We start from the raw sequence: 15,624 nt of genomic DNA, 5'->3' as shown, positions 1-15,624 counted from the left end.
CTATTGTAGCATGTAAAGATGGCCACTGTGATTGTATCATATAAAGAGATTGTGTCAAAAATAAACAGAAAGTCATAATAAGTCAATCACTGGTCTCCTTCAGCTGACTATCATTTTTAATCTAGTCTTTTGGCTTATGTTTTTATGCTGCAAGAGAATAGCAATGAGAACATTTTATTATTATTTCAAGTGGCTGCACAAAAGGATGAAGGGGACCTCCTCAAAGAGTGGTTTGCCTTAGTAAGAGAACGAAGTGAACTGCGTCGCTTTGAGCGAGAACTATTAATAAGAGCAGAAGAATTAGAACTGGAGGACAGACATTCTCGTCTTCAGCAGGAGCTACGGGAGCGACTGAAAAAGGATGGTAAAGACATAATCATCATCAAAGTTTAATTTTCTTAAGAGATTCAAACATCAATGTGTTGCAGATAGCATAATTCAAATTTCTTTCTCAGACATCAGTGAGTTTCAGATAGCATAACTCAAATTTCTTTCTTTCTGATTTACTTAATTATCCATGTGACAGACACACTTACTATTCTCTTATTATTCTAATCATGCAAATTTCAGTAACAATAATTCCCCAATTGCAGATATCCGAACAATTCAAATTAACTTTCTTCTTTTGTGGATGAACAAGTATAAATTGAATTCTTCTAATGCAACATTTAAGACGTTACATAATATAACAATGAAATAATCAAGTGTATGTGAATAGATTGCAAAGATATTTTCTTATCAGTGAATGAAACTTTAAATCCAAATTAATAATTGGAAAAATTGTGTTGCAAAGAACATGCTCTGTTAAAGCTGTAATAGTTCCTGCTCTCTAATATTTTATATAATATGCACTGGTTTCCATAAACTGATGAAAAACAACTGAAATAATTATTTTCACAAAGTTATGTGTCAAATTTATCGAACTTAGTTAGTGTAGTGCATATAACATAAACAAAAATGATACTCAGTTCCAGAACACTAATTTATTTTTTAGTTGGAACATACAGAAATTGAGGAGTGGTGTACATTTGAAATAGTACAAATAATTAGTGTAATTGCCTCAAGCTGCATAATAGTACATAAACCAAAGCATGCTTCTGTTAAAGTAGCATCTATAATATTCAAAGAAACTTGATGTCATTCTAATACAAAGCCAATTTTATTGCTTCAGATGTTTTCAGAGGAGGACAGTGAGCAACAACAGTCATGGTGTAGTGTTTATTTCTCAGTAGTGGCTGGTGAATCTTCTTGATTGTACTGTCCAACGTGGAGAGTCCACAGTGATAGGAGATCTTACATCAAAGGCAGTTGCTCTCATCACTTTGTGAAGGACCTTAATCAGGCGAACAATGGGCTCGCTAGTTGCTCCCAGCTGACGTATATCCCACTCTGTTATTTGTTATCCCCAACTCTTTTAATAATTTATTGTTACTGCTTTTTATGGTTGTAAGCCATCCACAAACTGTTCAAGGATGTTGCATGGAATATCAAAGCTATACCCATCTGTTACAGCCTGTCCAATGAGCAGTGTCAGAGTACTGCATTGATGCAGGACACTCAAAGGACCATGAAAAAATTGACAATACACAGCTGAAATATCAGTAGAGGGTCTGGAATGTAAGCCTCACCATCTAGTTATCCCCCCATCTTCATGTGTTCACTCTGCTCTGGTCCTCGCTTTTCATGCCCCCCTCCCTCCACTACGCCTTTCAGCCATCTGTCCTTGGTCTTCCTTTCGGTCATTTCTTCTCATCTCCATTTCCTGTATCTTCTTGGGGGTCTCTTCTTTTTCATTCTTTTCAACTGCCCTTATCATGTTAGTCTTTATGTTCGTATCCTGCTGTGCTCTTTCACCATTTCCCTTAGCCTTTCATTCCTCATCTTCTTTCTCCTTATTACTCATCTCCTGTTTCTAAAGAGCTCATTTCAAATGCCTGTCATCTGCTTACATCTGTTTCCTTCATTGCTCATATTTCATATGCATAGGTCAGTATTGCGATGTAGTAACATCTATATATTACTCCTTTTCTTATTTGTGGGTTATGTTTGTTCCATGCTATGCCCCTAACACTCTGTAGGAATGTTTCTGTCTGTTTGCCACATTCACTGACCTGTTTCTCATTTCTTCTATTTTCCTCTACCACGATTCCCAAGTACTTGACGCGTTCAACCTTCTTCAGTTATTCACTTCCAATCCTTATATCGCTGGTTGGTCTATCTTTCTTTCTAGTTGTAACCTGGATCTCACATTTGTTTACATTAATTTTCATTCCATACTGTCTCAAAGTTTCTTCCCAAGCATTCAGCTGTTCCTAAACTACCTCCTCCCTGTTTCCCCAGATCCTCAAGTTGTCTGCAAACACCATTGCTTTATATTGTCTTCTCCAGTTTTTTTTCCCGCCACCTTAGTCATTACCTCATCTAAGACCACAGTGAAGAGGAGAGGTGACAATACACGTCTCTGTTTCACATCACATTTTTGCTGGAACCAATCCATCCTTTCATTTCCCACTTTCACACAACTTCCACAGTACATCTCCTCCACTCTGCTTGTTGTCTCTCTTCACACTCCCTTCTTTTCGAATGCTGCCCAGAACTTTCTTCTTCAGATGCTATCAAATGCCTTTTCTATAACAAGAAAGGCCATCACAAGGTCTCCAGATTCATAGTGGTGCTCCTGAAGCTGCCTCACTGCAAAACTGCAAATATGAGATCAACAGTTGACCTCCCATGTCTGAAGCCATACTGTTCCTCTGTTTGTTCTTGACCATTGTTTGGATTCTGCTTTCCATAAACTTTTCATATACCTTGGCACGGTGTGGTACCAGCAGACTCCTCTGTAGTTTCCACAATCCTACCTACTGCCTTTCTTGAATATTGGGGGCAATTAGTGCCATCTTCCAATCTTTGGGCGTTGTCTTCTCATTCCACACCACCATCATTAACAGACTGTGGACAGCTGAAAGAATCCTATCAAAAAGTAATTCATCCACAAAGGTGGTAGCTTACAAAATATTGATTTTACAAATTTTTTAATCTTGCTGATCAGTCTTGGACTCCTGAGAAGCATGATTAATAAAGGATACAAAAAAAGATTCACTGAAGTGCTGTGTATTACTTCACTGGATCATTAGCTGACATAAGTGTGTTTTGGAGATGCTTATTGTTAAAACTTCAAGAATGTATATTCCAGCAAGAACCAAGCAACATACTACTTCCTCCCAAAGACATTTTACATAGTGATTTACCAATTCCCCTACACTGCTCACAAATGCAAAAGGTTGAGAAGAGAATGATGATGGTACACAATGTACCTTCTCCCACACATTATTTGGTGGCTTTCAGAATGAAATATGGGTCTAGATGTAGCCCTGAATTTTAAGAATGTTTATTTATTTATTTTTTGGTAGAAAGTCCTTTATGAAAGCCAAATTGAGAGATTGTTAATGAGTTCTGCAGTGACAAATGGCTCAGTATTTTATAGCTCACTTTTGCATAAAATTTTGAATTGATTCCTAGTGACTAGAGAGAATTGTTCTATCTTCATTTTTAAAGAGATGGCCGTTTCTACTGTATTTTTAAGTCTGTCAGAAAAGATACCATGAGTAATTGTCAGATTACAGACATAACTATCTAACCAGCACAATAATTTATTACTCTTCTAGCAACATCATCGTAGCCAGAAGAATGCATTTTATTTCAAATTTTTCTTCTCTCTCTCTCTCTCTCTCTCTCTCTCTCTCTCTCTCTCTCTCTCTCTGTCTCTTCCCCCCCCCCTTTCCCTCACTCCCTCCCTCCATTCCTGTTTTAAGCAGTACCTGCTAATGCAGATATCTGCTAATTTCTAAGTTTTCCCTAGTGTTTTGTGAGGCTTCAGTAGTGATAAAGGTAATAAACTACTTTCTGAGGATAGCTTTACAAACAAGAAGTTAGGTCATATTATACACAAATCACAATAGAGAATTTGTAGTCGTGTGTATGAATCCATGTCTTTTCCCTGTTGGTTTTCCTGTATCTCATTGTTATATTGTTTTGGTGTTAGAAAAACTAGTTACATTAGTTACTAAGCTTTGAAATTGTTTAGAATGCCTTTAGTGAGGAGGACATGTGCAATATATGATTCAGTTGATTTAAAGGTGGAACATAATATGTACATCTGGGATTGCTATCTATGCCATTATTATGTCGTTAGAGCCTACAACATAAAATGAGTAATACTGATGTATGAAGAATGCAAACCCAGGAAAATACCAATACAATTTTCTTCAGAGAGTTATCGTTCTCATCTATTATGTGAACGGTGATTAATCTTTTTAACCATTAGGTGTTTAATTTTACAGGAATTTTGTATTTTTGATGAATCTGAATGTCACATTTCCTTCTCTTGTTTAGATTCAGAGAAGACATCAGATGATGTCGAAAAAGAGGGCCAAATCTTGAATGAAATGCTGGAGATTGTTGAACGACGAGATTCTCTCATTGCCTTACTGGAAGAGGATCGACAAAGGTGTGCCATAGTGTATTCTAGACATTGTTCTTATTCTGGTCTGGTGAGACGATCCTCTAGTAGTGGACTATCCCTTATTTATGTTTTTTGTATGCTTGCTCTTTTGTGGATGCTGTCCTTCATTTTTGTTTCTTATCTGCAAAATTATCCACAAATGCATCTGACTGATTCTTGCATGTGGCTTTGGTCTGCAACAAATTTCCTCTAACATTTGTTGTTTTTTCTATGATATCGAGTGCTGTGCCACTTAATGAATCCTTCATAGTATCAGTAGTCTTCCTTTGTGAGTTGTAAAGACTGAAAAATTTTGAATGTACTAGTCACTTAGATTTATAATAGTAATGTAATTAATTGCCCATTAAAAATGAATTGTGCAATTTTCCTTGTGTGCTTTGTTCATGCATCAGTTATTGAAATTAGCTTATACTATTTTTAGTATTTATAAGCATTTGTTTGAAGCTAGTGTACATTTCTGACACTACTTACACAATTTTCTTCTTGTTGCCTGGAGATTTTTGTAGTGCATAGCTTTAAATTCCCATCCATAAATGCAACAAAATGTTGTATGTAACTTGGCAAAAAGAATTATTATTATTATTATTATTATTATTATTATTATTATTATTATTATTTATTGAGGTTACATGGAATTATTACAATCATATTCTATGCTATGCAGAGACATTATAAATGTTTATGTAGTGTATATTGCTAATAAAAGAGGATTATTTTTTGTCATGATAATATGTTATGGTTTTTGGAACCAACCTTTCTGCACTTGCATGTTATCAACTCATAAATATCTTCTCCTGTTGTGACTACTTGATTTATTATTTTAAATAGCAGCAACTATTATCTACAGGAAAAATCTCTCTCTCTCTCTCTCTCTCTCTCTCTCTCTCTCTCCTTATTAAATATTTTTCTTGTCTGTATTTGTGCTGCTTGGATATTTTCTTAACAGCCTTGCCACAGTGGTGACACCAGTTCCCGTCAGATCACTGAAGTTAAGCTCTGTCAGGCTTGGCTAGCACTCGGATGTGTGACTGTCCGGTCTGCCAATCGCTTTTGGCAAGGGAGTGCACTCAGCCCTTGTGAGGTAAACTGAGGAGCTACTTGACTGAGAAGTAGTGGCTCTGGCCACGAAAACTGACAGGGGCCGGAAGAGCCATGTGCTGACCACATGCCCCTCCATATCCGCATCCAGTTATGCCTGTAGGCTAGGATGACAAGGCAGTTGGTCAGGTTGGTCAGTACCGTTGGGACTTCTGAGGCTTGTTCAGACAGAGTTGAGTTCAGGTATTTTCTTGGTCTCTGAGGAATGGTACTGGGGGGGGGGGGGGGGGGGGGGGAGGATAAGATCAGATTCAACTTTAAAGTGAGCTGCACCAAATAATATGAAACCAAATGTAGACTCAGAGAAAGAAAAAAGAATATGTTATGGTTATTCAGGTTGTTATCTTGGTGCATTTTATGAAAGAACAACTTAGTAAAATTTAAATATTTTTAATTCTTCGACCTTTGGTATTCATGAGAACAACTGGTTGTACTATACCTTTTTAGATCCAGATACAGACAAGACACTTCGTGATGTGTGAAAAGATGAGAGATATAACTTTTTGAACCTTTTGCCTGTTTCTTTTTTCTACTAATGAATGTAAGCCATTGTGGAATATTACACTTTTTAGGGCTCCACGCCACAATCTGTAAAAACGGAACTGTTATACAATCACTTTGTTGTTTGTCTGAAAGCTTCTGTGTCTGTCTGACTGTTAAAAACACTTTTTTTTTTTTTGTCAGGAACAGGTATATGTGCTTAGTTCAAATTTATGTCAAGTATTAAGATCCGTGATCCCTTCAAGGTGTAAATATTTTAAGCTTTTAAGTCATTTCAATCAAAATATACAGCCATTTACGTCACATACTTTGATACTCGAAAATGCACTCATCAAAACATATAGGATGCTTCCCGTTGATCTGGAATCCTGAAATTTTGGCAAGAAGCAAGGTTTCATAGTACATGTAAAGGAAAAAATCTGAAAATTGTTAATTTTTAATAATATAACACGAAAAAAACATTTTTTGTTATTTTTTTATCCATGAGTCTGTTCGTCTATCTGTCTGTTAATTTTCTCTAGAACAGTTTGGAATGTCAAGTTCAAATTCATGCCACATACTAAGGTGTATGGTCCCTTGGTGGTGTAAAAAGTTTTATCTTCCAAGTCAGTGCAATAAAACATTCGACTATTTATGTCACGTGTTCTGATTACCCACAAACTCATTCATCAAAACCTATAGAGTACTTCCTGTTGACCTACAATCATAAAATTCAACCAGAAGCAAGGTTTTACAGTACAAGTGAAGTAAAAAAATATGAAACATCTTAAATTGTAATTATTTCACATAAAAATATCTTTTACCATTTGCTCATACATTGCACTCGTCATTGGTAAAAAAAGTGTAATAGACGAACTTTACTGCATGCAAATATAAAATGTTAGTTGTAGTCATGTTTTAGTAAGTAAATAAAAAATGTTTTATTAAGAAATTCTTCCAATCCATCTGTGGCATACAGCAAACCAGTGCTTAACAGTATTGGTTAAAAACAGTCTCGGTTGTAAAATAATAATAATAATAATAATAATAATAATAATAATAATAATAATAATAATAATTGCAACCAAGACTGTTTTTAACCAATAATGTTTTATTAAATCTTCTCTCTCTACACATATAATCTGAAGTCACCTGCTCACTTCTTTCTTTATGTTGGGTCTACATCTACATTTACATTTATACGCCGCAAACCACCCAACGGTATGTGTCGGAGGACACTGAGAAACTACTGTAGAGATTTTGATAAGGTCTTGGAATTCCCGGGACCAATACCTTACCAGTATCGATATTGATAATAGGCAAAAACTGTTGAGGTTCTCAATTCTCAGGATGGATGTATATTATTGAATCACTTCTTACACATTTTTGCCTCTGGTCATCATTAAAGAATTGTACAACAATAACAATAAAGTATCGTAAGTTCAAATATACCATGAACCCAAATCGATGCAAAGGAGTTCAGTGTAATTACTGATACTAATCATAACCTTAAGCTGAAAGAATAAAGCAAGCGTTATCTAATAAGAAAGCAGTTTTGTGTGTCAGGTGGCACTGTTGGACTCTTCATCGAAGAAACTTATGTGACCTCAAGAAGGTCAAATGCATATCCATGTGGCTACACAATTCAAAATGTTAAAGTAATCCATAGGTGTACTGCCAGTTGCTGCCCTTTGAACACCATGAGCGAACATTACACCCATGGATTATTTTGTTATAAATCATGCTGGGAGAAATCGAATTAAAGACGTGGTGATTGAGCATGATACAGTAATTGTAATACTTAGTTGTGGCTTGAATTATTTGCTGTTGTGGAAACTGGAAAGGGGAGGCACATATGAAAAAATATTGCTTTTGTAATGTAGTAATTTTGGCAACATTCTAAAAATCCAGCCTTGTTGCATTTTGTACATTCGTGAGGTGTAGACAAAGAGTGTTTCATGGTATAAATGTCTGAAATACAAATTCTATCATAAAAACCATTTTTAAAAATGTCTCATAAATAAAACAGCCTATAAAAAACCGAATTTAAAATACAGCAGGAACAAAATCCAGCATATTTTCTGTTTTATTTTGGAGAAGTAACAGTCCCTATGCAGAAAATCGTTCTTATGATAATGTGAGTGTGTATATATATATGGTTAGTTTACAGTGGATACACGTAATAGAGAGATGAAACTGTAGATAATGACACCTATGAAAAAGTGATGGACCATTCATAAATCAAAGATTTGGAGCAATCACTGTATGATATTTCCTCAGTTGAGACAAATTAAAAGTGAAAGCTTACCAAATGATGATAATGGCAGGAGACAGTGTGACACAATGTTGATGCAAGACACAGTCAGTCTAGGAACTGATTGTACAAACAATATAATGATTAATAAATTAATTGGAAGAAAGATTACAACCAAAAGAAATGTCATAAGAGATACAGTGAAATTGCTGAGAGGGAGCAGCAGTAAAAGTAGAGATGAAATTGTCGAAACTAAAGTGGAAAAAAGTGTATTGGTGTATTTAGCCACAGCTAATGTAAAATTATTGTCTTTTGATAGAATAGTGAAATATATTCACGCTACAATGGATAATTTTAATCCTGTCTCCCAGTATACTGTTAGTTCTTCTAAATCTGATGAACCAGTGTATGTAGCTTGCTCATCTCAGAATGCATTGAAGCCTGTCTCACATAGATTAAGATTCACTGTAAGCCTACTTGCGGGCTAGCATGACCCCTGAGTGGACTCCATTGATTGTTAGGTTGCTTCCCTGCAAGGAGCTTTGCATGTTTCCGTGTGATATCATTAATGCTATTTCTCTTGCACAGTTTTCTGAATGAGTGCTACCTGCTGTGGCCAAACAGGATTCCTGTCAATGTATCCTGCCACAGCTTAGAAGGTGGGGGCCCGCCACAAGTGCAGTTGTGCTAGTGACACGCTTGGCTGTAACCTAATTTCAAAGTACCTTTAATTACTGCAGATATCATCACAGTGAAGCAGAGAAAGCATTATTTTTTTAATTGATGCACTTAGGGAAGATTGTTTCTATATGCTGAAAAAAATTTCAGTTCTTACAAATATCTGTGCTGGAAATGGACATTTTGCAATGAGACTACTTGCAGGTGATCTTACACAGTACGACTGCTTTGACATTACGCTTTGTGAAATAGACTTGAGTGGTTCCAGTGAATAGTTAGCAGACTTCTTGCACTTGCAATTGGAGCGTGGATCTTTCTCTTTAAACTCATAGTTATTGTATACCTGTAAGTTATGTACTACTGTTTTTTGATGCAGCTAATTTTTGTATATGAAGTAAGAACCTGTGCAACTTGTTAATTGTGTAAAGGCAGTAATTTCCATTGAACTTGATAGAAGCTGTACATGATTCTGTGATATGTTATGTATACTAACATCAAGTGCAAAATTTTTATAGCAGGTTCACCTGGTATAAAATTTATCTAATATTATGCATAACTGACTTTTTTATTTGTACCTGTTATTATTATTATTATTATTATTATTATTGACAAACATAGCTGGAATTCATTAACTTTTGTTGAGGCTATCTGTGACCATTGAGTAGTCAACATCAACACCAAAATGGGAAAAAAACAGCAGTTTTGGTGGAAAAATGCCTATATACTAGGCATATACCTATATTTTTACACATTCAGATGTGCAGTAATGAATCACAGAAGTTCAGTTCAAGATCAACAGTAGTGTCCCCTTTTTATATGTGTACAGTTTATTTCTAATTTCTCTGTTCCATAAATAAAAATTAAGTTCTGTTGGTTTTTTGATTTTCAGTGGGAAGAGTGCCCATACAATACACCCTGTTGACTTCACTTAAAATTTATCTCTCCTCTATATGATATTTCCTTAAATTACAAATAATATGTATGGGTAGTTATATGAATAGTAAAGAAACTCATTCTCTTCACACTAACATGGGGCACTAAGGAAACAATTGACAGAAGATCTAAAATATGGAAGGGATATTGTTCAGTCTTATTCACATGTTTTTGGAACATACAAAGTCACTGATGGTATTGAGAAACTAGTTTATGGCCCAGCTGCTAACTGCAGAAATCTGAAGCATCAAAGATGCTCTGTATATCATGTGGGAATTCTGTCTTTTATTGACAATTTTGTTTTTCTCTGTGAATAGTCATATTTTCTTTCTGTCACCTTTGCCCCAACTCAATGTTTACTTCTCACTGTAGCGTCAATTAGGAAAGTTACAGTGTTTTAGATTCTTCTGAGTTCGTTCAATATTCCATCAAGTATTTTTCCCTATTGTTGTAACACTACACCACAATGCTGATTTTATTATAGTTGTGATAAACATAATTAGGAGACTATTGCTAACATTAACAACAACACAATTTAAAAACAAAAAGTTATTACATAGATTCTGAAACTGTTTATGTAAGATAATGAGGGTATTATTTCAGCTTTGTACCCCACTTCATAATTTTCTTTCTTTATTTTTTCCTGCATTTCAAGTAAGAAACTAGAAATATTTACTCGTTTTACTAAGGTTTTTTGAAGCTCCTCTTCTCGTTTTTCCGTGTTTGCGATGTAAAAACTGGGTTATTTTGGGAATCGGCCCTATACAAACACAATTACTTTATTTTTATATTTCCCCAGACATGTTTTGACACCAACGAGTCATCTTCTGTGGGTTAAATTTTTATTTTCTATAAAGTATAATATCACATTTGTAATAATTTAACTACCGTAGACCTAAGTAATACAATATTTGCAATTTTTTTTGTTTTGTTTGGACACTCACCTTAAAATTACATCACTACGTGAACTGTATTATTAAACATCGATTTTAGTGCTTGTTTTTGCCATTTCTTTCACAGCATGTCATTTGCAAACTAGACACAAAGAAAAATTATTGCGTATTTGTAGAGAGCTGTTTTGAGGTTAGATGTTATGTACGTTTCTTACTTACATTTTCTGTCATGTTTCCTGTCCCTGGTCGGTGTCTCAATCAGCCACTACTTAGTGCATTGCTTTCACTCAGTTCTTCATAAATTTCCACTCACTGCTTCACCTCACATGCACTTATACAAAATGTAGCAAAATGTGACCTGAGCAGACACTTCTGGCAATACACTCAGTGAGATGTGTCATGTTATTGTCATTGCTCACTTGTTCATCATTGGTCTGTGTGTGTGTGTGTGTGTGTGTGTGTGTGTGTGTGTGTGGTAGTTCTCCTCTGTTGTGAGTTTTTGATAGAGTCTGTTGCTTTCTCTGAGGATCTTAAGATCAGTCTCCATGGTTTTTGGGTGGTGGTTTTCTTGAATTAGATGGTCTGCAAAAGTGCAGTGTGTACTATCACTTCTTAGGGCTCTGAAGTGTTTGGAGTACGTCATTTTGAAATTTCTGTATGTTTGGCCTATGTAGACCGACTGGCATGAACTGCAGGTTAACTGATATATGCCAGCTTTGGAGAATTTGTCTGCAGAGGTGTTCTTAGAGCTTAGATTCTTCTGTACTGTTATTTGTGTGGAATGATATTTGTAGCCCTTGCTTCTTCAGTATGTTTCCCACCCTGTGTACGTTTTTGTTGCTGTATGTTAGTGTGTGCTATACTGTACTCTTTGTAGGGTGTTCCCAGTATCCTGTGTTTGTCTGCAGCTTGTGTTCTTGGTTCTCTGTTGTGGCTGCTGATTTGTTGATGATTTTGTTCTCTTTTAATTTGTTTTTTTAATTTTGTTTTTCAGTTTGTTTATCATTTGTGTGTTGTACCCATTCTCTCTGGCTATTTGGTGTATTGTATTTAGTTCCTGTGTGTAGATGAGTTTGTCCAGTGGAGTTCTGTTGAGTCTGTGTAGCACGTGTATGAAACTTGAGAGTTTGTTTGCTTGTGGGTGGTTGGAGTTGATATGAATGGTTGTACTTGTGGCTGTAGGTTTCCTGAAAATTCCAAAATTATGTTAGTTGTTGATTCTGTGTATGGAAACTCCAAGCTTGTCAGTTTTGGAATTTATATTTTGTTGTTTTGGTGATGTGCGCTCTGTAATAGGTGAACCAGTTACGCTCTATAATAGGTGAACCAGTTAGTGTTCTAATTAGGAACACAAGGAAACATATGACCATAAAAGAGATACAAATTATTGGATCACGGATTGATGTTAACAAGAGGACAATGAATGTAGTTCACACGTCCCAAACACCCTTAACAACTGAGGCTATTCATGCCCTTATAAAGGCGCTATACGTATTAGGTGTACCTGGTGTAGTGCTGCGGATGCACGGCAGACCTGGTGACTGTGGTAAGTGACCAGGCTGCCCTGATGACCTCCTTGATTAGTTGCAAGTGTGCCATTTGAAAGTCAGCATGCATTATGCTTGTCATAGTGGCTCGATTGGTGTCTGCTGTGGGTGGTTGGTGTAGTAACCAGTTGATTACTACACTCCTCCTTCCTTGCGGGCGGAAAAGATCAGACATTGCCATATACAATGCTGTGACTGAAGAAGCACCCGTGTCATCCCTGACAGTGTTCGCCGCAGCTAAAGGTGCGAGAAGTTTCTGATTTGCCTGGATCAGCGCATATAGACAAACTAGAATGGAAGCCATGCTGCCCGCAGACCATGGGGTGATCAGTGGACAGGACCGATGACGGAGCGCAAGGCACCTGGATGTCGGACGACGGGCACTGACATGAGCAGCAAAGAGGGCAGACTGGTGTGGAGAGCCTGTGATGTTGGAGACCCATCTTCTGTCCCCATTGACAGCGGCACCTCCTCAGCAGAATGGGAGGCACTTGCACCAATTGTAGGAAGCAAACCTGCCATCAGTGGTGATGGGACCCTGAATGCTGAGGTAAGTGGTCATGATCAGGTCTGCTTGACCCCTGGAGTGGCCAGGAGTGACGGAGAATGAGGCACCGGCCAGTGGGAAGGCACAAGTTTGTCTATGGTGTGAACCGTGAAGACCCAGTGACCGTGCTGGCTATGAGGAATTGACAGAATCCAGTGAGGGTGCCATCCAAATCTCATGACCCAGACTGGTGTGCTGGGTGCAATCGTCGATGAAGGCAATCGTCGATGAAGGCACCAGGGGGGACTGCTGAATGGCAGCAAGAGGGTGAGCAGTGTCCACAGTTGACAGTCATGCAGAGATTGTGAGAGGTCCCTTGGCCTGGAAATCTTCTACGTGCTTACGCGTCTGTGTGTCTTAAACATTCGGACAAGGCATCCCACCTCGTAATTCGACTGTGGTTAGAAGGGAGGCACTATGGAGTTGCAAATGCCGTTGCATTTACACAACTCTTTGAAGATTGTGCCACAAACTGAGGACCATTGTCCAGAACCAGGGTGCAAGGCAAGCCTTCCATGGAGAATACCTCCAGCAGGTCTTGACAGTTGCTTCTGCTGTCATTGACAGAAAGGAAATGATGAAACAAAAATGAGAAAAAGCACCAATTGTTGATAACCAGAAAGTGTTTAAAAAAGGACCAGCAAAATCACTGTGGATTCTTTCCCAAGGCTGTATAGGTGCTGACCATGAGGGAAAGGCATGCATGGTGCCACCAGCTTACCCGAACACTTGCGACAGCCCGTGACAATGTGTTCCACCTTCCGATCGATGCCTGGCCAAAACATATGGTGGCAAGCCCACAGTTTTGTGCAAGAGATCCCCCAGTGACCCTGATGTAATAAGAGCTGCACAGCTACAGGAATCATGATATGGGAAGTAAACCATTCCATCAACAGGAGAATAACACCATCCAAGAGGGAGAGGCAATGGCACAGTGCATAAAAACTCTGGAGCAAGTCTGATGCCCAGTCTGGCAGACATCTGGTCTCCCATGTTGTATCGTGCATACAACCCCACTGGATCCACCACCATAGCAGAGGCACTGCGAGAACTGGTGATGGGAAAGCCATCAATCATGGGCCTCACCTGCTTGTCCAGTTGTTGAAAACAAAGCAATTCCTCCTGGTCAAATGAAAGATCATGGTCCACGGGGAGCCAGGACAGAGCACAGGGATTTGCGCATTGTGATATGGGATGAAAATTTATCTCGTAATTGTTCCAGGACAAGAACAAAGCCCAACACTGAGGGCAATGAATGGCTTTGTCCAGTAAGGATGCTGGTGGGCTAATCAGGGAAACCAAGGGCTTTTGATCGGTAATGAAATGGAAATTTTCCACCACACAAGAACACATGAAATTTTTTTAAGGCATAGGCAATACAAAGAGCTTATTTATCCACTTGAAAATTAAGTTGCTGAGCTGAGTTGCAGTTCCCCCCCACCCGCCCGCACACACACACACACACACACACACACACACACACACACACACACACACACACACACACACACAAACAAAGGCAGTGGGCTGTTCAGAGTGGCGATGGGCCAGGACTGCACCAACCCTATATTGGGACATTCCATAGCCAGGACCAGACACCTGCCAGGTTGAAATGTTGGCAGACATAGCAGGGAACGAAGACTATCCTTAAGCTGCACAAAATCATGCTCACAGGCAGCAGACCAAATAGATGGAACATTTTCTGAAGCAACAGATGCAAGGGGTGGGCCATAGTAGCCACTATGGGAATAAACTTGTGGTAGTACACAATTTTGCCAAGGAAAGCCAGAAGTTCTCATTAGATGGACAGGGCAAAGCCATAATTGTGGCGATATGTTGCACACCATGTGACACACACCCTGTCAGGAAATTTTATGACCCAAATAAACAAGGGAAGGTTGGAAAAAGCGAGATTTAGCAAGATTACATTTGAGGCCAGTAGCCTGTAGGACAGTAAACACAGAACATAGGTTACTTAGTTGGTAGAGACTGGAATACCACTGCTATGCAACCTTTATTTTTTACATTTATGGCAAGAGGCTGACTACAAGGGGGAAGGCCATCCCATCATGTTGTAAGAAGCAAGAGGGGTACAAAGGAAGTGGCATTCACTGTTCCATATGCTGAGGCTGCACATTCATCACTCACTGCAAGCGTCTCATCAGTGGCCCACAGCTCACAAGGACTCACAGCTGTGCAGTGTTCAAAACCTCCGTTAACATAAGGTCCTCAAGCTGAAGGATACATTGACGCACCTTCTTACTAGGGACTGAGTGAATGATAGTGTCCTTGAGCGTGGTGATCACCTGATACTCCTGAGATCTAGCCATGACGAATCGACACTCACGACTGAGGCAGTGAGACTCGGCCACCCAAGCTCAATAGGAATGCTAGAGCTGTTTGTGACACTGGTACAATTCAACATGCACAGCAACCACATTGTACACTTGTAGTGATAGGAGAACAACAGATTACACATACTGTCTCAAAAAAAAAAGCCTCTAACTGACCAGTAAGTGATACATATGAGTGGGTATCCATGATAAAAAGAGCCTTATAGACATCTGCGTCGACCACGCAAAATGCCATAAACTGTGGACAAAGCCATTTCTCATCAGTGTCCCAGTCTTCTGCGGATTCGTCATGGGGGACAACAGCAGCAGGTGAACAAC

The 15,624-nt window shown here is 38.3% G+C and overlaps 1 protein-coding gene across 2 annotated transcripts in view; it reads left to right on the top strand.

The window, feature by feature from the left end:
* Positions 1-15,624, top strand: part of LOC126188985 (F-actin-monooxygenase Mical) — a 550,752-nt gene that overhangs the window by 521,254 nt on the left and 13,874 nt on the right. For both annotated transcript variants that reach the window (XM_049930777.1, XM_049930776.1), the window contains 2 exons: positions 191-364; positions 4,393-4,507. In XM_049930777.1, the coding sequence (XP_049786734.1) occupies positions 191-364; positions 4,393-4,507 (289 nt within the window). The remainder of the gene's footprint in view (positions 1-190; positions 365-4,392; positions 4,508-15,624) is intronic.

Source organism: Schistocerca cancellata, chromosome 5 (genome assembly GCF_023864275.1).
Source record: "Schistocerca cancellata isolate TAMUIC-IGC-003103 chromosome 5, iqSchCanc2.1, whole genome shotgun sequence".
NCBI lineage: Eukaryota > Metazoa > Arthropoda > Insecta > Orthoptera > Acrididae > Schistocerca > Schistocerca cancellata.
The sequence above is the reverse complement of the archived record's forward strand: the minus strand, read 5'-3'. Positions and strand labels throughout refer to the sequence as shown.